The sequence below is a fragment of the Salvelinus alpinus genome, chromosome 3 (genome assembly GCF_045679555.1).
Source record: "Salvelinus alpinus chromosome 3, SLU_Salpinus.1, whole genome shotgun sequence".
Classification (NCBI taxonomy): domain Eukaryota; kingdom Metazoa; phylum Chordata; class Actinopteri; order Salmoniformes; family Salmonidae; genus Salvelinus; species Salvelinus alpinus.
The window spans coordinates 44148078-44171937 of record NC_092088.1 but is presented as its reverse complement, the minus strand read 5'-3'; the positions used below and the strand labels follow the sequence as shown (position 1 = coordinate 44171937).

Sequence of the window (23860 nt, the reverse complement as noted above, 5' to 3'; positions counted from 1 at the left end):
AACCTAAGTGTATGTAAACTTCCGACCTCAACAGTATGTTTCAGGAAAATTTGATTTTTAGCATTTATAGCAATGGTTTTCAACTTTACTGCAGGGTTGGAATGTAATGTCGGCGAAAATTGAGGTTGTGGTGGCAGCTGCAGAGAAGTATTTGGGTGTGCGAGACTTGACATCAGAAGAGTTACAGGGTGTGTTAAGTGGTGATGTCCCATCTATTTCAGGTTGGCATGAGGTAGGACTAAATATATTTAAATAGTGGAGTAGGGTGGTGTTATTCTTATTTTATAGATTTTTTAACATTTGTTTTGTGATTGTAGTGTTAGATGGTAGGGTATTTATATTTTTTTATTTATATTTTTTTAACCAAAGTATAAGGGAGTTGTACTCCAGTCTAGTAGGTGGCGGTAATGCAACACATTGGAATTCAACCGCCGTTAACCTCATCGAAGAAGAAGAAGAAGATCCGGAAGTACTTTTTTATTGTTGTTGACGAGATGCTGATGTCATTTTGTTGAATGAAATAGTTAGCTCGTGAACTAAAATGTGACAGCATCGACTGCGTAATCATAACGTTACATTTGTCTAAATGTAGGCTTTTAAATCTCAGGGAAAATGTCACGTTTAAAGGATCAACTGGCCACCGTCATGAGGCTTTTAGTAAATGCAGCCGTTGTGGAAATAAGTAAATTGTTGGATGAGTGCACGAGTCAAAACGTTTCCACCGAGTCACAGAGGCAGTGCACTGGCCCTGGGACTGAGGTAAGTGGGTCACAAGCAGAGTTTACATTTACCTAGCTAACCAGCCTGCATTGTGTTGGCACGGACGTGTGTGTTACATAGGATACATTGTATGGGTAGCTAACCTTAATTGTTTGTTTGACATTATGTCAAATGTCTTGGGTCAGAAAATTGGCATTGAGACTAGCTAGCTCAGAAGTTAAGAAAAGAGTCAGTGTCATATGTTTGTGTCTTCTCCATATACAGCTGTCTGCCACCATGAAGAGATTGTGCAAAGAGGCCATGCAAAAAATCATTAGTCTCATAGATGAGGATACAGCTTCTCTGCGTCTGCAAGTGTCTGTGTGTCAGAGAGATAATCCGGTTCTGAAGGAGAATCTCCAGGTGATGGATGGGGACCTGAGGACAACTAGAGGGCTTGGAGCGGTGGATGCAGAGGACAGGAAGACCCAAGGAAAAGACCTGACTAAATGTGTGCGCTTGTCTGAAGTCAACAGTGGCATGGTAATCTCCCATATATCCATATCACTGGTCACCAATATCTTGAATATGAATAGGATGCAAATTAGTTGCTATTCAAGGAATGTAGCTAGCCTGTGTTGGAGGTCAGAGAGAGAGAGAGTGTGTGTTTGGGGAAGGATACTTTCCACTGATTTATTATTTCACGTCTAGTCTTCAGAGACGGAGGAGGAATGTGCTGAATGGATCACGTTGAAGGAGGGTACCCTGCAACAGGACACCCAGACAGGACACACACATGAGGACACAGGTAAGTAGTTATGAAGTCACCTTTCAATACGTTCAGAATGGTCTGAATGTAGACAACTGACTGCATTACATCTTATATTCACAACTTAGAAAGTTGAAATTAAATGCTGAAACTGCAGCACAACAGCAGTGATATTAATATTGGATATCTACTGCCCAGATGGAGAATCCAGGACAGAGGCTGGGGAGGATGCTACTATTGAACACACCATGGAGGAGGAGATTACTACACCACTCTCACCAGCAAAGGCCCAAGATGACCAAGACTTAGAGCCTGCTGCGCCCACAGACATATCCAAGGATGCTAAGATGGCGGCTCCCACAGTACGTCAAATGAGACTGCGTGCAGTGAGACGCACAAAGGGCCAGAAATCTGTCAAAGGAGACAAATGTTTAAGCTGTGTACAGTGTGGGAAGGCTTTTAGTAAACTAAGTAACCTGAAAGCCCACCAGGTTGTCCACACAGGTGAGAGGCCATTTAGGTGTACGCAGTGTGGGAAGGGCTTTACAGCAAAGTGCAGTCTCAAAGTACACCACGTTATAGTCCACAAAAGGGAGAAGCGATTCAAGTGCACATACTGCGGGAAGATATTTGGCACCCAGAGCCAGCTTAAAGAACACCAGGTGGTTTTCAAAGGAGAGAAAGAGAAGGTATTAAGATGTACTTTGTGTGCTAAGGCTTTCCCTGCAAAATGTAGCCTCAAAGCTCACAGAATAGCTGTACACAGAGGAGAGAAGAGATTCAAGTGCTCTCAGTGTGGGAAGGTTTTTGCCAGGCAGAGAGATATGATAGTACACCAGGGTGTACACACAGGAGAAAGACCATTTAAGTGTACAACGTGTGGGAAGTCTTTTACAGCTAGACGAAGTTTAAATGTACACGTGCTGACTGTACACAAAGGAGAGCGACCTTTCAGCTGTGACATATGTGGCAATAGATTCAGCCAGAGAAGTGGCCTCAAGGCTCACCAAAGGACCCACACCGGAGAGAAGCCCTACATGTGTGACCAATGCGGAAAAGGCTTCAGCCTGAAAAGTGCCCTAAATACCCACCACGTAGTTCACACTGGTGAGAAAGCATTTAGCTGTGAGATCTGTGGCAAATGTTTTAGTTTAGCGCCTAACCTCCGCAGACACCAGCAGACTCACTCTGGTGTTAAAGCGTTCCCCTGTGACATATGCCAGAAGAGTTTCACTCAAGCTAGTCATCTCAAAGTCCACCAGCGCATTCACACAGGTGAGAAAACGTTTGTATGTGACGTATGTGGAAAGAGCTTCAACCAGAAGAGTTCGCTGATGATCCACCAGAAGATACACAGTGGGGACAAACCCTATGACTGCTTAGAGTGTGGAAAATGCTACCGGTCTGCAAACTATCTGAAAAGGCACCAGGTGACACACACAGAGAAAAAAACTCACTCTTGTGAAGAATGCGGAAAGAATTTCCACACCGCTACCAATCTCAAAACTCATTGTCGGGTCCACACAGGCAAGAAGACGTTTACCTGTGATATATGTGAACAAGGGTACAGTTCCCTGAGTTACTATAACGCTCACCGGCTCATTCACACTGAGGGGAAACCATTCAGCTGCACCATGTGTGAGAAGCACTTCGCCAAACAGCGTTTCCTCAATCTTCACCTACGCACTCACACTGGAGAGAGGCCACATACCTGTGACCTGTGTGGGAAGAGCTTCAGTTTTGCACAGAACCTTGTTCGCCACAAACGCGTGCACACTGGGGAGAAACCGTTTCTCTGCAATTTGTGTGGGAAGACTTTCAGCCAAGCGAACAATCTCAAGGCTCACCAGCAAGTGCACACTGGGGAAAAACCATACAACTGCTCCAAATGCAGGAAGAGCTTCTCCTGTATGAGAAATTTGAAGGAACACAAGTGTATTGAAGTTCAAGAACAAATAGTGGAAGTGACTGTTGGAGACTCTCACAAGTACTGTAATAATATATGAATAATGGCACAATACCAACACACCTGCCTAATTGGAGCTGCTTAGCAAAAAATGCTATGAATGTTGCAAATCCATGTAGTAATTATAATTCTAGAATATCTAGCTATTACACAAGCTGCATAAATGACAATGCAAGCCTTCTACTGTACGTCCATGGTCCTTCCATGGATTCCCCCTGATTTTATATTAGGATGGGTTGAAATTTGCATCACTGTTGCTATCATCATGTCTCTCAGGTAACCTGGGCCTAGTCTATTGATAAATACTACTATGTTATTATATGTTTGTAATATGTATGTAGCATGTCCATATTTCAACCCACATGCACCAGTAGTGTTGCAGCATGAGTATTTTACAGTATGTTGCAATACATTTGCTCACTTTACAACTCAGGTAACGAGGTGTTTGACTTGTGTTTAAAAAATATTCAGAACTTTGAGTTTTTCAATTTAAATGATTATACAAAATTCTTGCAACCAATAGAATGAGTAAAAGTAAAGTGTACCCCCATATATACAAAACACAAGTCAAACACCTCTTGTTACCTGAGTTGTAAAGTGAGCAAATGTATATATGGGGGATACAACAAACCCAGCTCTGCAGATTTTGCTGCCAAGAGACCGAATCCTTAGATCATTTGTTTTGGTACTGTCCATATGTAACTTGTTTTTGGTCGCAGGTTCAGGAATGGCTGAAGAATTGCAACATTTACCTGGAGTTAACTCTGCAAATATCACTGCTGGGTGATCTGAAAAGTCATAGTCAATTGATCAATAATAAAGTTATAATACTCTAAGCAAAAATGTTTATCTTTAATGTACAATCTATACAAACTATGAGAATAGAAAGGTTCAGAACTTTTGTGAAACATCACAGCAGAATTTAATGGCAAATAGGAATCAAAACTGGATGGTGTTCAGAGATAGATGGGAGGGGTTGAGGGTAGCTAAAGGGGAAAAAGCGAACAAAACATTTATATAGTATGTATAAGCTGGAAGTAGAAGCCTAAGTGTTGTTGTCCATTAGTGTACTCCAATTAGGAGAGGGGTGGTAGGGTTAGGGGAAAATAATAAAGGTAAATGTATAAAAATATTTTCAGTGCATTCGGAAAGTATTCAGACCCCTTGACTTGTTCCACATTTTGTTATGTTACAGCCTTATTCTAAAATTGATTAAATCGTTATTCCCCCCTCTTCAATCTTCACACAATACCCCATAATGACAAGGCCAAAACCACCATGTTTGCAAATGTATTCAAAATAAAGAGGAATAGTGCATTTACATAAGTATTCAGACCCTTTACTCTACTTTGATGAAGCACCTTTGGCAGCGATTACAGCCGCAGGTCTTCTTGGGTATGACACTACAAGCTTGGCACACCTGTATTTGGAGAGTTTCTCCCATTTTTCTCTGCAGATCCTCTCAAGCTCAGTCAGGATGGATGGGGAGGGTCGCTGCACAGATATTTTCAGGTCTCTCCAGAGATGTTCGATCGGGTTCAAGTCCGGGCTCTGTCTGGGCCACTCAAGGACATTCAGAGACTTGTCCCGAAGCCACTCTTGCGTTGTCTTGGCTGTGTGTTTAGGGTCTTTGTCCTGTCGAAAGGTGAACCTTCACCCCAGTCTGAGGTCCTGAGCACTCTGGAGCAGGTTTTCATCAAGGATCTCTCTGTACTGTGCTCCGTTCATCTTTCCCTTGATCCTGACTAGTCTCCCAGTCCCTGCCGCTGAAAAACATCCCCACAGCATGATGCTGCCACCACCATGCCTCACCGTAGGCAGGGGTGGAAAAAGTACACAATTGTCATACCTGAGTAAAAGTAAAGTTACCTTAATAGAAAATTACTCAAGTAAAAGTGAAAGTCACCCAATAAAATACTACTTGAGTAAAAGCCAAAAAATATTTGGTTTTAATTATACTTAAGTTTCAAAAGTAAAAGTATAAATCATTTCAAATTCCTTATGTTAAGCAAACCAGACGGCACCATTTTCTTTTTTTATCTTTTCTTACGGTTAGCAAGGGGTACACTCCAACACTCAGACATAATTTACAAACAAGGTATTTGTGTTTAGTGAGTAGAGATGACCAGGGATGTTCTCTTGATAAGTCTGTGAATTGGACCCGTTTCCTGTCCTGCTTAGCATTCAAAATGTAAAGAGTACTTTTGGGTGTCAGGGAAATGTATGGAGTAAAAAGTAAAGTATTTTCTTTAGGAATGTAGTGAAGGAAAAATTGTCAAAAATATAAATAGTAAAGTACAGATACCCCAAAAATCTACTTAAGTAGTACTTTGAAGTATTTTTACTTAAGTACTTTACACCACTGACCGTAGGGATGGTGCCTGGTTTCCTCCAGACGTGACGCTTGGCATTCAGGCCAAAGAGTTCAATCTTGGTTTCATCAGACCAGAGAATCTTGTTTCTCATGGTCTGAGAGTTCTTTAGGTGCCTTTTGGCAAACTCCAATTGGGCTGTCATGTGCTTTTTACTAAGGAATGGCTTCCGTCTTGCCACTCTACCATAAAAGCTTGATTGGTGGAGTGCTGCAGAGATGGTTGTTCTTCTGGAAGGTTCTCCCATCTCCACAGAGGAAGTCCAAAGCTCTGTCAGAGTGATCATCGGGTTCTTCATCACGTCCCTAACGAAGGCCCTTCCCCCCGATTGTTCAGTTTGGCCGGGCTGCAGGCTCTAGGAAGAGTCTTGGTGGTTCCAAACTTCTTCCATTTTAGAATGATGGAGGCCACTGTGTTCTTAGGGACTTTCAATGCTACCGGATGCACCTGAGCTCACTTTCAAGTCTCATAGCAAAGGGTTTGAATACTTATGTAAATAAGGTATTTCTAACAACCTGTTTTCGCTTTGTCATTATGGGCTATTGTGTGTAGATTGATGATTTAAAAAAAATAAAAAATAATCCATTTTAGAATAAGGCTGTAACGTAACAAAATTTGGAAATAATCAGGGGGTCTGAATACTTTCCGAATGCACTGTATATATTTTATATATTTACAAAAAAAATATGCACTACCGTTCAAAAGTTTGGGGTCACTTAGAAATTTCCTTGTTTTTGAAAGAAAAGCAAAAAAAAATGTCAATTAAATAACATAAAATTGATCAAAAATACAGTGTAGATATTGTTAATGTTGTAAATGACTATTGTAGCTGGAAATGGCAGATTTTTTTATGGAATATCTACATAGGCGTACAGAGGCCCATTATCAGCAACCATCACTCCTGTGTTCCAATGGCACGTTGTGTTAGCTAATCCAAGTTTATCATTTTAAAAGGCTAATTGATCATTAGAAAACACTTTTGCAATTATGTTAGCACAGCTGAAAACTGTTGTTCTGATTTAAAGAAGCAATCAAACTGGCCTTCTTTAGACTAGTTGAGTATTTGGAGCATCAGCATTTGTGGGTTTGATTACAGGCTCAAAATGGCTAGAAACAAAGAACTTTCTTCTGAAACTCGTCAGTCTATTCTTGTTCTGAGACATGATGGCTATTCCATGTGAGAAATTGCCAAGAAACTGAAGATCTCGTACAACGCTGTGTACTACTCCCTTCACAGAACAGCTCAAACTGTCTCTAACCAGAATAGAAAGAGGAGTGGGAGGCCCCGGTGCACAACTGAGCAAGAGGACAAGTACATTAGAGTGTCTAGTTTGAGAAACAGACGCCTCACAAGTCCTCAGCCGGCAGCTTCATTAAATAATACCCGCAAAACACCAGTCTCAACATCAACAGTGAAGAGGTGACTCCGGGATGCTGGCCTTCTAGGCAGAGTTGCAAAGAAAAAGCCATATCTCAGACTGGCCAATAAAAATAAAAGATGGGCAAAAAAACACAGACACTGGACAGAGGAAGATTGGAAAAAAGTGTTACGAACAGACTAATCTAAGTTTGAGGTGTTCGGATCACAAAGAAGAACATTTGTGAGATGCAGAAAAAATGTAAAGATGCTGGAGGAGTGCTTGACACCATCTGTCAAGCATGGTGGAGGCAATGTGATGGTCTGGGGGTGCTTTGTTGGTGGTAAAGTGGGAGATTTGTACAGGGTAAAATGGATCTTGAAGAAGGAAGGCTATCACTCCATTTTGCAACGCCATGCCATACCCTTTGGACGGTGCTTAATTAGAGCCAATTTCCTCCTACAACAGGACAATGGCCTGCTCCAAACTATGAAATAACTATTTAGGGAAGAAGCAGTCAGCTGGTATTCTGTCTATAACGAAGTGGGCAGCACAGTCACCGGATCTCAACCCTATTGAGCTATTGTGGGAGCAGTTTGACCGTATGGTACGTAAGAAGTGCCCATCAAGCCACTCCAACTTGTGGGAGGTGCTTCAGGAAGCATGGGGTGAAATCTCTTCAGATTACCTCAACAAATTGTCAACTAGAATGCCAAAGGACTGCAAGGCTGTAATTGCTGCAAATGGAGGATTCTTTGACGATAGCAAAGTTTGAATCATTATTTATGACCTTGTCAACGTCTTGACTATATTTCCTATTCGTTTTGACACTCATTTCATGTATGTTTTCATGGAAAACTTTTGAACGGTAGTGTATATGGGGGATTGGAAATGATGCAGACAATTACATTGATGGAAGCCACAATCTATTTGCAATATTAAAGCTGATCTACACCCTAAAAAAATGGGGGGAAAGGTTATTATGTCATTATGCTATCGTGACGTCAGTTGAAACTGTATAAAAAGAGTCTGAAACAAGGTAATTTGGTCATTTAACTTCATTTGCAACTGAACCGGGACAGATCTGCCCAGTCACTAGTTTCTGGATGCTTTGAGCAGATTCTGCCCGGCATTTACAGGGAGCAGACAGCAACAGTGGCCTCCCCCTTGATCAACCAGCCCGTCATGGAGGAGACTCGGCTTGAGGCGGCTGAGCTCGTCATAGACGAGACTGCTTGAGGTGGCTGAGGTGGAGACCTTGGCCATGACAAAGAGACTCAATGTTCCCGTGCTGCGAGGCTATCTCAGAGTCAAAGCTGAAGGTCTCTGCCTGGAAGAGGAAATCCAGGGTGGAGGACTGGTTAAGTTGCTGCTTCCTCTATTGGCAATTTAAAATGCTCTGAAGGAACCCCTGTCAGAGCGGAGACTTCTCCTGGCCTTTTGCCGTCTTCCCCAGGTGCAAGGAGGTGGTCACCCTGCAGGAGAGAGTTCCTGTAGAGCAGCCTACCTCCAGCATCACTCATTTCAGGGTGCTCTGGGCAGACTTAATCAGTGAAGCCAAAGATCTCCACCAAGGACCAGTCAGACTGCTACTTCCCCTACTGTCAGTTTGAACTGCTCTGCAACAGCAAATAATGGGCACATTCCTCTGCCCAGGTGTTGCTGACACGTGCCAGATCTTACAACACCTGGATAGATATTTTACGTATCAGCTAATCACATCAAATGTTACAGTAACCTGTCAGTCAATGACACAGTCGATGATATGGCACGCAACCATTGGTCGAAGCATGCAAAGTCTGAGCAAGAGAACACAACCAGAGTAACCCCAGGAGTATGTGCATTGTGACATCACAGTTGCTTAAAGGAGCAATCTGCAGTTGAAACAACAACAAAGTGTTCACGGTTTTGGAAAAAAGCTGAGGGATGGGGATGGAGAAATGTTATCATTCTTAAATTCATAGACAGAGCTATGGATGCAAGGAGTGACCATCCATAATACCAATATGATAGTTTTAACCATGTTTTGAGGCTATACAGTGTTTGCATTTACTTTGTGTATAAACATAGGAGTAAAAAAAAAGGGTATTTTGGCTCATGAGGCATTTATAATCTATATTCTTCAAGAATCAATAGGTACATATAATTAATTTATGAGTCCAAAAATGGATGAAACAACTGCAGATTGCCCCTTTAACGTTACCATCCACAAAACCTGTGAAAATAAACAAAAATACAAAACACAATGGAATCTAAAGTAGCATACCCCATTCCCTGATGATGCACTTTTTAAAACCAAAATGCAGAAAATCAGCCCAAAATGTGGGAAGTGTGCACTCGTTCACTACTCATTAACTACTTCCCACAAATTTAAATGCATTGGAATTGTAGAGACATGGGTTTCCCCCACATTTGTTATACCAGTCATTTCCTTTCAAATCAGTGAAGGAAAGCGAACAAGTGCCCACTTTGGGAGGGAGAGATATAATTGGGACATTGCCAGTGTCACATGTAAACATTCATGGCCATGTGTCAAGGAAGTTTGCGTCAGGTGATATCAGAGAAGAAGAGGCGAAGCGAAAGGGTTTACTCTGCCCAAAATCTGTCCAGGTTAAGCAGATCATTAATTATTAAGAAAGTGGTTTGTTTATGTTTCTACCATTGTGATTAGATGGAGTAGGCCAGGGGTGAAAGTAGATGTAATTTCATCCCGATATGGGACCTCATGCACCAACATTTTTTATGTACCTAATCATAGAATTACGTATAGGATCCCTATTAATTCAATAGGATCTCTGTAGGCCTAGTCGTAAAGATTTGTCATTTAACTTTTAAAATGTATTACCTTTTACTGTTGAATAAACACAACCAGTTTCCATTTGATTGTCAACCAACACTTCAAAGGGCTCCTTTACTAGGCTACCCGCTCACGTTCATCCACTCACAACATATTTCTAGCCTCCAAACAGTGATGATTGGAAACAGACATCTTTTACACAAAACACCAAAAAGTGTAGGCATAATGACATTTGGCGATTGTCAGTTGGCCAGATTTTTTACGTTTTAATTTTAATTTTGCAGGGATGCAGTACCAGAGATTACCTCCTTACGTTCACCCCTGGAGTAGGCCTACAGCTTCATCTAGTGGTCGCGTCGGGGAACAAATCATCAGTATCACCACAGGGCAGGGGCAATGAGAGAGTGTTGAATTTAGTCAAGAAAAAAATGAATTGCTATTTTGATAGGTGAGGCTTATTGGATCTAATAGAAGTTTCGTAATGCTTAGGTTGTTACGAGTGTGAAGTGTGATGCAAGTCACATCGCGGCAATTTTGAGAAAAGCACCTTATATCAGAGTTCGAAACAGTCTATGCATACCAGTGGAGGCTGCTGAGGGGAGGACGGCACATAATAATGGCTGGAACAGAGCAAATGGAATGGCATCAAACCATCTGTTTGATGTATTTGATACCGTTCTGCTCGAGCCATTACCGGGAGCCTGTCCTCCCCAATTAAGGTGCCACCAACCTCCTGTGATACATATTCATGGAAATAGCATGGCATATCACTCTCCATTGAATACAGGTGGTTGACGTCAAAACCCCTCATAGAATATTCAAAAAGTATTTAAATAACGAAATGTATCCACTAATCCAAAGAGAGGAATAGGCGGGAGCTTGACAGCCTGCTGGTCTGCTCTACGGACGACGAATTCCATTGTTAGGGCGGAGACACCAGCATCTCATAATTATATCCAGTATCTGAAAATATTTGGCATGGGTCCTCAGATCCTCAAAAGATTTTACAGCTGCACCATCGAGAGCATCCTGACGGGTTGCATCACTGCCTCGCATGGCAACTGCTCAGCCTCCGACCGCAAGGCACTACAGAGGGTAGTGCGTACAGCCCAGTACATCACCGGGGTCAAGCTTCCTGCCATCCAGGACCTCTATACCAGGGGGTGTCATAGGAAGGCCCTAAAAATTGTCAAAGACTCCAGCCACCCTAGTCATAGACTGCTCTCTCTGCTACCGCAAGGCAAGCGGCACCGGAGCGCCAAGTCTAGGTCCAAAAGGCTTCTAAACAGCTTCTACTCACAAGTCTTAAGACTCCTGAACAGCTAATCAAATGGCTGCCAAGACTATTTGAACCCCCCCACCCCCCCCACGCTGCTGCTACTCTCTGTTATTATCTATGCATAGCCACTTTAATAACCCTACATGCATGTACATAATTACCTCAATTACCTCTACACAAGTGCCCCCGCAGATTGACACATTGACTCTGTACCGGTACCCCCTGTCTGTATATAGCCCTGCTATTGTTATTTACTGCTGCTCTTTAATTATTTGTTTTTCTTATCTCTTAATTTTTTTTGGTATGTGTTTTCTTAAAACTGCATTGTTGGTTAAGGGCTTGTAAGTAAACAATTCACTGTAAGGTGAATTGGTGTAAATAGATACAATAGGTGTAAACCTATTGTATTCGGCGCATGTGACAAATAACATTTTATTTTATTTATCTCTGGCAATATGTCGTCTCAAAAATATCTGTAATGCACACTCCACAACAGAAGGTGGCGTTGAATATCAATGATCTAGAGACAGCAGCTGTCGCCTGACGTAGAAGAAAAAAATGCGTATTGCGAAAAAGGTGTCCACTAGGAAAGCTCGTCGTATACTGTAGATATCACTACGATATCCTGTATTTGTCTGTCTTTACAACCAATCAAATGATCAACCTACTCATGTAGCGAGCTTCTTACTTTAAACATCATTCTTGGATAATAGAGTCATAGTAGAAGAAGTCTCATTTCAATATGAATGAGCCAGAGGGACTGCGGTTCAGGAGACTGAACAGACCACAGATCATCACAGACGAATTACAGGAACCCCAATACAAGGGCACCAGGTAAGCTATTTTACTCAGTATTGATATTAACATCAGATACTGCTTTCCTTGCTACTGTAGTATTGCATCACGCCACGATGCACAATCAACCACTGTGTATCAGACTGCATGATTCTCATTTGCGCTTCCTAGCTGATGGCAGATGTAGAGGTAAACAATCCATATCTAGGTCAGTTTTACACTCACTGACTAAAGGTAAAAGTGGATGGACTGAATATACAATTACTTTGCATTATGCATGCATGGTATGAACCAAACAGTAATAAATGGAGAGAGCATTGACCAGCATGCACTTAGTGTAGGCTATTGACAGTAAGGCCTATTCAGGTTTTTCATAGATGCGTTCCCTCTGAAAATAGATACATGTGCATTCTGTGTGTATGTTTTGAGTACTGTATTATTCACTGTTGACCAGAGTTCATGGATCTCTTCAAACACCCAATAACAAATTGATATTAAAGCTACAGTCTGGGATCTGGGAATCGGTTCAATATACCCATTGATTTTTGCAGAATGTAACTTAGGCCTATGCCTGAGGACACAACTATCGTAACTTATAACCCCAAATATAAAGGTTTAACAAGAACGTAAAGCAACAATGTATAGCTTATATCATATGCATGTCATAGACTGTCAGTCCTTGCATCTAGTGCCCTGTCTATGAATTTGAGAGAGGTAACATCTCCTCAGCTGTATAAAAAAGTGTTTAATTTATCAATGTTTTGTTTTTCCCAGTACCTATAGTGGAAAGGTATTCCGTGTGATCCTGGTGACCCTGGGAGGATGCCTGATCCTTCCATTGCTTGTAGTCTTTTTTCTGCTTGAGTCTCCTATTCACCCCGATCTGCTTAGGTGAGCTGTCAAGAATTTAAATCCTTCTCTCTTTTGTTCTCCTGGTCTTTAGAATCATGTTCAGCAGAGCATTATGGGATTCGTAGTATTAGCGGTGAATGCGCTGTATAATACCGGCGGGCCAGCTCTAGTAGTAATTTGGTATTGTCTCGCGGGCCAAATATAATTACCCCGCGGGCCAAATTTGGCCCGCGGGCCAGAGTTTGACACCCATGCTCTAATGTCTCAGAAATGTATTGACTTCAAGGAATGTTGACATTTACATTTTTAGTCATTTAGCAGACGCTGTTATCCAGAGCAATTTACAGGAGCAATTAGGTGGTGTCAATGTAAATTGTCCGGTGGCGATTGTTATGAATTGTTCAGCAGTCTAATGGCTTCGGGGTAGAAGCTGTTGAGGAGCCTTTTAGTCCTAGACTTGACGCTCCGGTACCGCTTGCCGTGCGGTAGCAGAGAAAAAAAAGTCTATAACTTGGGTAATCTATAATTTTATGGATCCAGTTGCAGAGGGAGGTGTTTAGTCCCAGAGTCCTTAGCTTAGTGATTAGCTTCGTGGGCACTATGATGTTGAACGCTGAGCTGTAGTCGATGAACAGCATTCTCACATAGGTGTTCCTTTTGTCCAGGTGAGAAAGGCCGGTGTGGAGTGTGATTGAGATTGCGTCATCTGTGGATCTGTTGGGGCGGTATGCAAATTGGATTGGGTCTAGGGTGTCCAGGAGGATGCTGTGAGCCATGACCAGCCTTTCAAAGCACTTCATGGCTGCCGACGTGAGTGCCACGTGGCGGTAATAATTTAGGCAGGTTACCTTCGCTTCCTTGGGCACAGGGACTATGGTGGTCTGCTTGAAACATGTCAGGGAGAGGTTGAAAATGTCAGTGAAGACACTTGACAGTTGGTCCGTGCATGCTTTGAGTACACGTCGTAGTAATCCGTCTGGCCCAGCAGCTTTGTGAATGTTGACCTGTTTAAAGATTTTGTTCATCGGCTACCGAGAGCGTTATCACAGTCATCCAGAACAGCTGGTGCTCTCGTGCATGCTTCAGTGTTGCTTGCCTTGAAGCGAGCATGAAAGGCATTTAGCTCATCTGGTTCTGTGTTACCAACTATGCGTTTGTGTCTCGTATAAAAAGAAAAAGACAAATGACGTGTTATTATATATAAAGCACTGTGCAGCTCGCGTCTGGGATTCCCTTTGTAGTCCTTAATAGTTTTCAAGCCCTGCCACATCCGACGAGCGTCAGAGCCGGTGTAGTAGGATTCAATCTTAATCCTGTATTGACGCTTTGCTTGTTTGATGGTTCATCTGAGGGCATAGCGGGATTTCTTATATGCGTCCGGATTAGTCTCCCGCTCCTTGAAAGCGGCAGCTCTAGCCTTTAGCTCGATGCGGATGTTGCCTGTAATCCATGGCTTCTGGTTGGGATATGTACGTACAGTTACTGTGGGGACGACGTCATTGATGCACTTATTGATGAAGTCGATGACCGAGGTGGTGTATTCCTCAATGCCATTGGATGAATCCCGGAACATATTCCAGACTGTGCTAGCAAAACAGTCCTGTAGTGTAGCATCTGCGTCATCGGACCACTTCCGTATTGAGCGAGTCAGCTTTACAGCAAGATACTTTTGAATCAGTCTGCATAGTCAACATTTCTGCTTACTTTTCAACTTTCTGGAAATCGGTTTGTGGAAACTATTATGTACTAGTCCTTCTCACAGATCTCACTCCACTGAATGACTAGGCCTATACTACTTGTATAACATACATATTATGTAGTATATAGTCAGTATGTAGAATGGTTTCAGTCATCCCGTATCAATAGAATTGATCATGTAGGCCTAGATGTTCTGATGCAAAGACAAAATGCTTAGCCAAACATTACTTTTTCAGTAATTGCTTAATTATTGATTGAAGAAAGAGGGATGAGGCACTCGGCTCAAAGTTTGAATGCGCGGTTGCAATTTTCCCTGAGGCGCTTTTTGATTTTGTTTCCTCATTTGTTTCCTCTTGTCTTTTCAGCCTCAATGAGCCGCCCCTTATGTCTGGCTGTTACGAGCCCAACTTTAAGCTGAGGGAGGCACAGCGGCTGTTTGAGGACCAGCTTGTTGGCCCAGAGTCTATTGCTAACTTTGGAGGTCAGTATGGGACTAGAGTATTCCAGCTGGAGTCTCGCCACATGACAATGTCTTTCATATCTTTCACCCAGTTTGTTTGGGCTTGTGTAATTTGTGGCGATTCCACAGTAACAGCAGTCTGATAGTTCAAAGCTGAGGGGGCAATGCTGGGGTAATACTGTCTGGATGGCTGTGTTGACCAATAATAGCAGATGCTTAAGTTTCCAAATCTGCACATACTCTGTGGACTTAGTGACGGACAGGTATTTGGCATGACACATTGTCACATTTGATTTGACTTGTGCTTTGCTAGTTTACCTTTGCAACGGTTGTTCTATGCTGATGTCCAACACATTGCCTTTACATTTGACCAGTTTCAACATACACATTTTGATTGTTTATCTCTCTCTCTCTCTATAGATTTGATTTACACTGGTACGGCTGATGGAAAGATAGTGAAGATTGAGGGCAAGAGCATCACTGTTATAGCCAGACTTGGCAAGCCACCCTGTGGTAAGTGAGTAAGGGACTTTGACTAACTGGTTACTCTCACATTGTGTCCATCTGATTTCATAAGCTTTCATTGCACAATGTTGTCTCTACCCTCAACATGACATGATTTAGACAAATGACCCAACAGTTCCCATTGCTCAAGACTGGCGATTCAAATGCTCATTCATAAGCAACTCTTAGCAGGTGTATTTCACTCATGCCCTTTATGGATTGTTTTTATGCTTACACAACAAGGACAGCTTAATGCACAACAGGCCTAGCATGTTGGCTCAAAACTGAAAAGACATGTCAAGAATAGACTCAAGCTCTAACCCAAGTATTTGCTCGTATTAATCAGATTAGCCTGTTCAAAATGATTGAAATAGTTGCTCCCAATAAATGATCAATTACTTTACATACCACATGTCCACTGTGTTATGTGCTTTGTTGTAGATGGATCCCGTGAACAGGAGCCTAGCTGTGGACGACCCCTGGGTATCAGAGTGGGTCCTAACGGCACCCTGTTTGTAGCTGATGCCTACCTGGGGCTGTTCAAGGTCAACCCTGTCACAGGTAAGCAGCACACACAGCAATGGCATCACAGTTCTCTATACTTTATAGGATCGATTTTAATATCAATAATGTGACAAAGACCTGTTTGTTTTTTGCAAGGTATTAAATATTTGTTTTAGATTTTCCAACAATTTCACCTTTTACTCAGTTTAATCAATTTTGTTCAATATACTATCCTCAAAATAAAAGTGCTGGATTATGCAAGTCATTTTAGTGTTTCTTTGACTCATTACAAAGGTGAGGTGACCAACCTGGTGTCGGCTGGGCAGATGGTTGGGGGCCGGAGGCTCTCCTTTGTCAATGACCTGGATGTAACGCAGGATGGGAGGAAAGTGTACTTCACCGACTCTAGCAGCAGGTGGCAGCGCAGAGACTACCTTCATCTTATCATGGAGGCCACAGCAGATGGACGGTAACTGTTACCACAGAACATATGGAGATCCTTGAGCACATTCTAATAGCAAGGTCTTGTCTACTTTGTCAAGAGTTTCTATTGATATTTGATATGCATATTGGTTCAGGGGTCTCCAACCTTTTGTAACATGAGAGCTACTTTTAAAAAATTAAACATGTTGTGAGCTACTCATTGTTTCTAGCTTTCAATAGGCACATTCTTCTCTTCTCCTCTCCCCTGCAACTCTTCCCAGGTCCTTAGTGTACAAGAGAAAGTAGTGCACTGTTGTCTGACAATATACCTGGTACAATAATGGCTAATAAACAACAACAAAATCCCTATAAAGCCCAATAAAATCTGTAATTTTTTTATCTCCCAAATTCTGTTTTATATTTTCCCAAATTATGTACTCTCAGTTTTATTTTCTTGGTTTTAGATATTTTAGTTTTTCAATCTCAAAATGTAAATTTTGTAGAGAAACAATGAAATTGAATCTTCTGAGTCCATGTCAATGCTTAAATCACATCAGGAGACAATTTATTTTATGTCTGGAAGGATTTTGGAGTGTAATTCCACTTTAATTGCACATCTGGCCCTTTTTAATTTCTCATCTAGCGAGTGAGGAATGTGCCATCTAATGTGCCTGTCTAGCGATGGTTCTGTACTGCTGCTGCTCATTTCATGGCAAAATGTACAAATAACAGATACAAATGATATACTTACTCGTGATATACTTCTGCCAGGTAAGCTTACTTTACAGTTAACATTTAATTAAGAAGGTTTTGGGGAAAGTATTTCTGTAAATGAATTGGCAGATATTGTGTTAGGTTTGGCTTTTTAAGCCAATAGTGGCTAACCAGGGGTGGGATAATGTCAATGTTGTGTTGGTTAGATCGTAGCTGGGAGCTCGCCGTGTCTGATACTTGTGATATTTGTTTATGACAGTTTGCGGTGGAACACTTGAAAATTGCATGTACTTTCAGAATTGTTTGGCGAGCTACTCATAGGTGGGCTACGAGCTTCTGGTAGCTCGCGATCAACCTGTTGGAGACCCCTGGTATAGGGCCGTGTCATATTTGAATCATGCATTTTCTAGAATGAAAGCTATATCCCTTACTTAAAAGCATTTGTGTTGATACATAATGCGGGTACCTTACATTTTTAAGAAATTGAACACTTTATTAAGACAACAACCTGAAGTCTGAGCGAGCTGTCCGTATGAAACCCTTTGTCTGTCTTCTAGCGTGTTGGAGTATGACACAGAGACCAAGGAGGTGACCGTGCTGATGGAGAACCTTCGTTTTGCCAACGGGATCCAGCTTTTCCCTGATGAGGAGTCTGTGCTGGTGGCTGAGACCACTATGGCTAGGATACGCAGGTACCGTAGAGTTGATCCTCCTGAGGAACACAACCATCCTTATTTAACTACTGCACTGAGTGACAAAATGCTTCCCAAAGGGGATTGAAATGTTCTTTAGTTATCTCATGTTTCATCAGATGCTAGGTTGTTGTGTTGCCGGCTTTTTGAACGTGCTCCAAGTGCGCCAACAGGTTTTTAAAAATGATTCTCTGGTTTTCATTATTTTCTCTCTCCCTTATCAAGATTTCATGAATATATGTTGCCTTTGTAATATCAAACGTTTCTAAAACCTGCCGGGAGCACAGTCGGTTCTCCCAAGACTCACATGTATAAATGATGCAAGCGCACTGTTGCCTCGGTAACAGAGCCCCTTGCCTGAGCAGAAAGACAAAAATTGGCTTCTCCTTACACTAATTTTGGAGGTGAGGGGGAATGAGTGGGAGGGAGGTGTTCATTGTTTGTTCATTTCAGCCCGTATGCTAATGCAGACAGTTAGGGGAAGTTTTTTTATTTGCTGACTGTGCAGAATGGAAATCAGTAAGTTGATTCCCTGAAAAATTCCCTTTAAAAAAAAAAAATGGTATTTTAGGTTTCCCCAGCAAGTAGATTGTCTCCCTCCCATAACTGCATTATAATAGTCATAAGTAATGCATTTTCTTTTGGCTTAATCTATGCAGACAGTTTGCTGAGTCAAATCCCCTGCTGTTGCTAAGAGATCTGAAGCTGGCTTGTTTTTCTATAACACAGACGTCAAAGTATTGTGAAGACTGCTCGTACAGGAGTTTTGTCAAATGTTTTGAATTGTTTCCCATAATAGCTCTGTTACCTGTCACACATACCATAAGCATGAGGCAAGCCATTTTAACCTTAATCTGCATGACAGAATGGACTTTCTTTCCCTCATCTCCTGAATTTCCACGACTTTGTTTCTGACTGTGTCCGTGCAGGGTCCATGTGTCAGGTCTAAATAAGGGAGGAATGGACACGTTTGTTGACAACCTTCCTGGTTTCCCTGACAACATCCGTCGCAGCTCCTCTGGAGGGTACTGGGTGGCCATGTCAGCTGTGCGGCCCAACCCTGGATTCTCCATGCTGGACTTCCTGGCCCAGAAGCCCTGGATAAAGAAGCTAATATTTAAGGTAGATGATATGACATGTGATAGCATATGGTATTATATGATATGTTGTAAAACAATATCTTTATTGTCCATTTACATGGAAGTTAATTTTAATCCACCAAAAGACTAAAGGGAGGATTGACGTGTCCTATTTACTGTGACTATAAGTCTGGTATTCATTCCTGTTGGTCTGTTTCTTGGGTGTTTTTGCATACAAGGGTTTGGGATCTTGCTAGCTGGAAATCTGCCTAACAAATTTTCGAAGGAATACATACAGTATACCTCATTCATTGTGACCATGAGACCATTTTGTTAGACTGTCTCTGTGTGATCTCTACTTCAGTCTGGTTTTGGTGATAAGACTCACCCCCCTCCCCCATCTCTCTTCATCCTTCCCCCCTCTCCCTGCAGCTCTTCAGTCAGGACGTGCTGATGAAGTTTGTGCCTCGCTACAGTCTGGTGATAGAGCTCCAGGAGAGCGGGGCGTGCATGCGTAGCTTCCATGACCCCCACGGCATGGTGGCAGCCTACGTCAGCGAGGCACACGAGCACGACGGCCACCTCTACCTAGGCTCCTTCCGCTCCCCTTACCTCTGCAAGCTGGATCTCAGCAAGGTTTGAGCTGAGCACAGCCGCTGTCTCGGATAAAACCCATATAGTGTTGCTTTCTGATGAAAACCACTCATCTCCAAAACAGGAACTTTTCAGGAAATGGAAAAAACTGCCATATTTTTCCATTAACATACTATTATGAAGCTATTTTGAATATATGTTCTTGGTCCTAGAGTCATGAAATGTTCAGAGTACATTGAGGGGAGTTACTGCTTTCAATACGTGTAAAAAACAAATAAAATGGAGAATAGGTTTTCATCAGACAGCAATATGTTCCACACTGTGAGACTGCTCTCTGCCTACCTAACACCTCCCTACCTAGTCTTTCCCAAAGGAGTGTTTTCCAATAACAGATACATTGGAATTGATCAGAATGGCATAATGCTTGATGTGCTGCGTTTGCATTGCTTTTCGCCAGCTTCAGGAAAACATGGGCGAGTCGTCATTAAGTAGCTGCACTACTGAGGCACATTTGACTGGGATGCATTTGCATCCTTTCTAGTCTTATCAGCCCACAATGAACTATTAACCCTTTAACTTCTGTTGACAGGTATGATGGTGTGTTTCATTTGGAGCTCAAGTGCTTTTTTTTTTTTTAACCAAGCATTCCTTGGGCCAAATTGTTTGTGCAAAAATCCCCATGTTGTAAGGTACATTGTTTTTCTGGTCTGTTTTGTGTTGAAATGAGGTGCCAAATTTGTTACTTTTCTTGTGTGAACCATTCAGTACTGAGCTCTCATCTCACCCCTAAATATAACTGACAATGTTATTCTTGTACTTCAGACTTAATTTTAATCGGTAGAAATACAGACGTAAAGAACACTGAATCTGTATTATTTTAGGAGTACCACTTTAAACTGATTTTGTGTATATTTAGATATCCTAGACCTAGTTGATCATACTAAATGTGGTGAAAAATGAAATAAGTATGAATCATTTCCCCTGATTTTGTATATTGCACAACTGCTTTACGGAATGTCTATTTTTTGCTCAATGTGGAATGCTGCCGGCCTTCAGCTGAGCTTCCTTTGAATTAAAACAGTTTGCCTAATAATGAAAAACATGACACTTCTAGTGTGTTTATATACACTACCATAAAATATTAGCCTGCTACTGACCCACTGCATGTCTTGAGAGAAACCAGTTGGACAGGAGTAGTCTCATGTCAGTGTACACCTCAAATGTACAGTAGACATGAGCACACAAACCCTCCCCTGCCTCAGAGCCAGTGGAGCGCATCAGATCAAGGGCCTCATTAAGAGGGTGCACGGCGCGTGGCTTCAAAGAGGTTACTGAGAGCTCTGACCCCACTCAGCGAGCCTGCTCCCAGGGCTGCCCTCTGCAGGAGGGGCCCCTTCAGTGCCGCTGGCTCTCTACTCACTCAAGATCAGACGCTGCTGCACTGGTTTCATAAGAGCCTTTGAATGATGGAGGCTGTATCATACACCAGACCAGGCTTTTCAAAGGATATAGGTCACTGAGTGCTGAGGAAGAATAATATCCCAGGCCGTAAAAAGGCCCCGTGGCGCAAGCCTTCAGATGGAATCTCTAGAAGTTTAGATAGGCTTGTCGTACTTGGTGTTAAAGTCCTTGTTGAAAAGGTTTTGTTTGTGCGCGGAACAGACATACAGATTTTCTATTCTTTCCTTCCTATGGATATGATGATCCAGTTTGGGATTTAAGGTGTTATTGATCAGAATTTATCAGTCTGCGCAGACCCTAACATGATTATAATTCATTGTATAATTTGCAAGGGATAAAGCAGTCCACCATTTTATTTGAGGATTACAAGGTTAGGTGGCTTTAGGTTGAAGCTGTATAAGTTAGCCTAAAATACATATTGGTACTCAAGACATATAGTAATTGCCATTGTTACACCATACGTTAAGGCTCAATTTTATTTCGAGAAATGAAAATGCTCAGCTATGTGATCATGTTTGGAGGGAAACGGCTTAGGAACTTCCTCAGAACATTGAAATTATGGATTGGGTTTCATGGAGAAGTTGAAGGTGGGTCAGATGGGCTGCACGAAAAATAGGTAGTCTTCATGAAGTGGAGCCAAGGCATAGTCCAAACCTCAAAGTCACAGTGGAAGGTCTGAAAGACAAATGTACTATTATAATGAATCACTCCAATGTTATTACTTTTAACTATGATCCACTTGCCAGCCAAAATTAGTGCTGATCTTCACCCAATTGCTATACATACAACATAATGTATCATATTTCAATTCAATGCACTACTTCTAAACTAAAAACGTACAATACCTGCTGCAACAAACTATCTGGTTGGAACTTGCAGTTGGCCAGGTCTGGGTCTCTGTGTCCATTTTTGCGGCACACGGTCCGTGAGATGTCTACTTCCAAAATGTATTTGAGTCCCTTTACAATCTGTAACAGAAAGCTACATTGAACTGAAGTTTGCACCTCGCTGGTGTAGTCCAACTATATCAGGGCTGCCCAACTATATCAGGGCTGCCCAACTATATCAGGGCTGCCCAACCCTCTTCCCGGAGATCTACTGTCCTTTGGGTTCAGTCAACCCTAATTTAGCATATCTGATTCAGCTAGTTAAGGTCTGGTTGAGCAGTTAATTAGTAGAATCAGGTGTGTTAAATTTGGGTTGTAATGAACCCACAGGATGGTAGATCTCCAGGAAGAGGGTTGGGCAGCCCTGAACTATATTGTGAACCATACAATATGCAAGTGTTTCACCAACTCCAGCCCTTGAGTACCCACAACAGCACACATTTGTATTGTAGCCCAGGACAAGCACACCTGATTGAAGTAATCATCTATTCCTCAATAAGTTGTTTATCCAAGGCTACAACATATATGTGATGTTGGACTCGAGGACCTGAGTTGGGAAACAATGCCAAATGGTATGGTTCACAATATAGTTGGACTATACCAGTGAGGCATGAACTTCAATTCAACACCATATTGAACACATTCAAAATACGACTACTTCAGTATAAAATGTCAGTCCTCCATACCTGTCCGTTGGCTTTTTCAATTGCAGATGGCTTGAAGAGAAAAGCATCATTGGTCTGATTGTTAAATGAATAGGTCCCATGAAGCACCGCTTTTAGGACGCCCTTGTCATTTGTGTTGATCTTATATGGAGCGCCAGGCACTAACCTTTGGCAACTGACTGGGGGAAAAAAAGCTAATTCAACAAATTCACTAAATGTTTGCTACGTTAGGTTTTAGGTTCTACAGGTCTTACACTTCCTATTAAACACAGAATTTGGCCAGCTTCCGCAAGACTGTACTACAACTGACAGTCAGAACTGTAGCCAAAGGCAAGTGACAATATATTTCTCATACCGATAAAGTCAACCAACATGAGCAGAGAAATCTGACTCTCCACAAAGAAACCAAGCCATAAGGGTCTAACGCTAACAGGATACAGCTGCATTATTTCACAAGAATAATCATTAGCGGTCATGCACTACTACTGATCAAAAGACAATTCATTATTCAACATTTTTGTGATTACAGACATTGTGTGGTTATGGTAAAGTAATTAGAATTGTTAAATTGTGGACATAAGTTGACAAAAATCCTCAAGCCTAAGAAAACCTAGATAACAAACTGGCTTCACAAACATGACATGCTACAGGAACTAAACACAGACAATTTCATCCTATTAAAATAAGATCTTACCAATTGAGCACAAGCCAGAGAAGAGCAGAAGCATGTAACTCAGCCCCATGCCTGTTGGAGATTTCTCAACACTGTTCTGTTTACTTTACTTCCTGTTAGGCAACACTTCCACGTGTTGCAGACTAGCAAAATGTACCATGGGCGTTACTTCCACAAGACAATCAATTAACTGGCAGGTGCAGCCAATAGAGAAAACTGAACAAACTAGTTTGATAATTTCAATATCTTTTGATTGACATTCTCTAGTCTTTTTGCAACAGAACGTTATTTTCATTAATTGTGTTACATGGAAAGGTGGTGCTTTACTTATATTTAATCAGTACATAAAATAAAAGAACCACAACCAATTTTGAATTGGCCTTAAATTGGTTTAAAGCTCCCTTTGAACAGTCTTGTGTAATAGCATAATTTTTATGTTTAGACAGGCAGCCCAATTCTGATCTTTTTTCCACTAATTGATCTTTTGACCAATCGCATCAGATCTTTTTCAGATCTGATTGGTGAAAAGACCAATTAGTTGGCCTCCCGAGTGGCGCAGCAGTCAAAGGCACTGCAATGCTTAAGGCGTCACTACAGATACGCAACCGCGAGACCCTTG

The 23860-nt window shown here is 41.9% G+C and overlaps 3 protein-coding genes across 3 annotated transcripts; 2 read left to right on the top strand and 1 right to left on the bottom strand.

The window, feature by feature from the left end:
• The first annotated feature begins 485 nt into the window (after positions 1 to 485).
• On the top strand, positions 486 to 4265 carry LOC139570771 (zinc finger protein 665-like). The gene is made up of 4 exons (XM_071392922.1): positions 486 to 759; positions 985 to 1242; positions 1411 to 1507; positions 1667 to 4265. Exons 1-4 carry the CDS (start codon positions 613 to 615, stop codon positions 3472 to 3474), a joined length of 2310 nt encoding a protein of 769 aa, XP_071249023.1. The 5' UTR covers positions 486 to 612; the 3' UTR covers positions 3475 to 4265.
• Positions 4266 to 11778: 7513 nt separating this feature from the next.
• LOC139570769 (adipocyte plasma membrane-associated protein) lies at positions 11779 to 20660 on the top strand. The gene is made up of 9 exons (XM_071392920.1): positions 11779 to 12074; positions 12810 to 12926; positions 14951 to 15066; positions 15466 to 15558; positions 15991 to 16110; positions 16348 to 16522; positions 17748 to 17882; positions 18812 to 19004; positions 19394 to 20660. The coding sequence occupies exons 1-9, from the start codon at positions 11983 to 11985 to the stop codon at positions 19601 to 19603; spliced, it is 1251 nt and encodes a 416-aa protein (XP_071249021.1). The 5' UTR covers positions 11779 to 11982; the 3' UTR covers positions 19604 to 20660.
• An 818-nt stretch (positions 20661 to 21478) lies between these two features.
• On the bottom strand, positions 21479 to 23646 carry LOC139570770 (cystatin-F). The gene is made up of 4 exons (XM_071392921.1): positions 23263 to 23646; positions 22590 to 22747; positions 21862 to 21984; positions 21479 to 21691 (listed from the first exon to the last, which is right to left on the bottom strand). The coding sequence occupies exons 1-4, from the start codon at positions 23309 to 23311 to the stop codon at positions 21587 to 21589; spliced, it is 435 nt and encodes a 144-aa protein (XP_071249022.1). The 5' UTR covers positions 23312 to 23646; the 3' UTR covers positions 21479 to 21586.
• Positions 23647 to 23860: the final 214 nt, after the last annotated feature.

Excerpts from the sequence above, each read along its gene's own strand:
- LOC139570770 (XM_071392921.1), bottom strand. The coding sequence starts at position 23,311 with ATGGGGCTGAGTTACATGCTTCTGCTCTTCTCTGGCTTGTGCTCAATT. Across the intron at positions 22,748-23,262 it reads CTCTGGCTTGTGCTCAATTG|TCAGTTGCCAAAGGTTAGTG; the intron begins GTAAGATCTTAT and ends TTTTTCCCCCAG. Across the intron at positions 21,692-21,861 it reads CAGATAGTTTGTTGCAGCAG|ACCTTCCACTGTGACTTTGA; the intron begins GTATTGTACGTT and ends TTTGTCTTTCAG.
- LOC139570769 (XM_071392920.1), top strand. The coding sequence starts at position 11,983 with ATGAATGAGCCAGAGGGACTGCGGTTCAGGAGACTGAACAGACCACAG. Across the intron at positions 12,075-12,809 it reads CCCCAATACAAGGGCACCAG|TACCTATAGTGGAAAGGTAT; the intron begins GTAAGCTATTTT and ends TGTTTTTCCCAG. Across the intron at positions 15,559-15,990 it reads ACTTGGCAAGCCACCCTGTG|ATGGATCCCGTGAACAGGAG; the intron begins GTAAGTGAGTAA and ends GCTTTGTTGTAG.
- LOC139570771 (XM_071392922.1), top strand. The coding sequence starts at position 613 with ATGTCACGTTTAAAGGATCAACTGGCCACCGTCATGAGGCTTTTAGTA. Across the intron at positions 1,243-1,410 it reads CTGAAGTCAACAGTGGCATG|TCTTCAGAGACGGAGGAGGA; the intron begins GTAATCTCCCAT and ends TTTCACGTCTAG. Across the intron at positions 1,508-1,666 it reads ACACACACATGAGGACACAG|ATGGAGAATCCAGGACAGAG; the intron begins GTAAGTAGTTAT and ends TCTACTGCCCAG.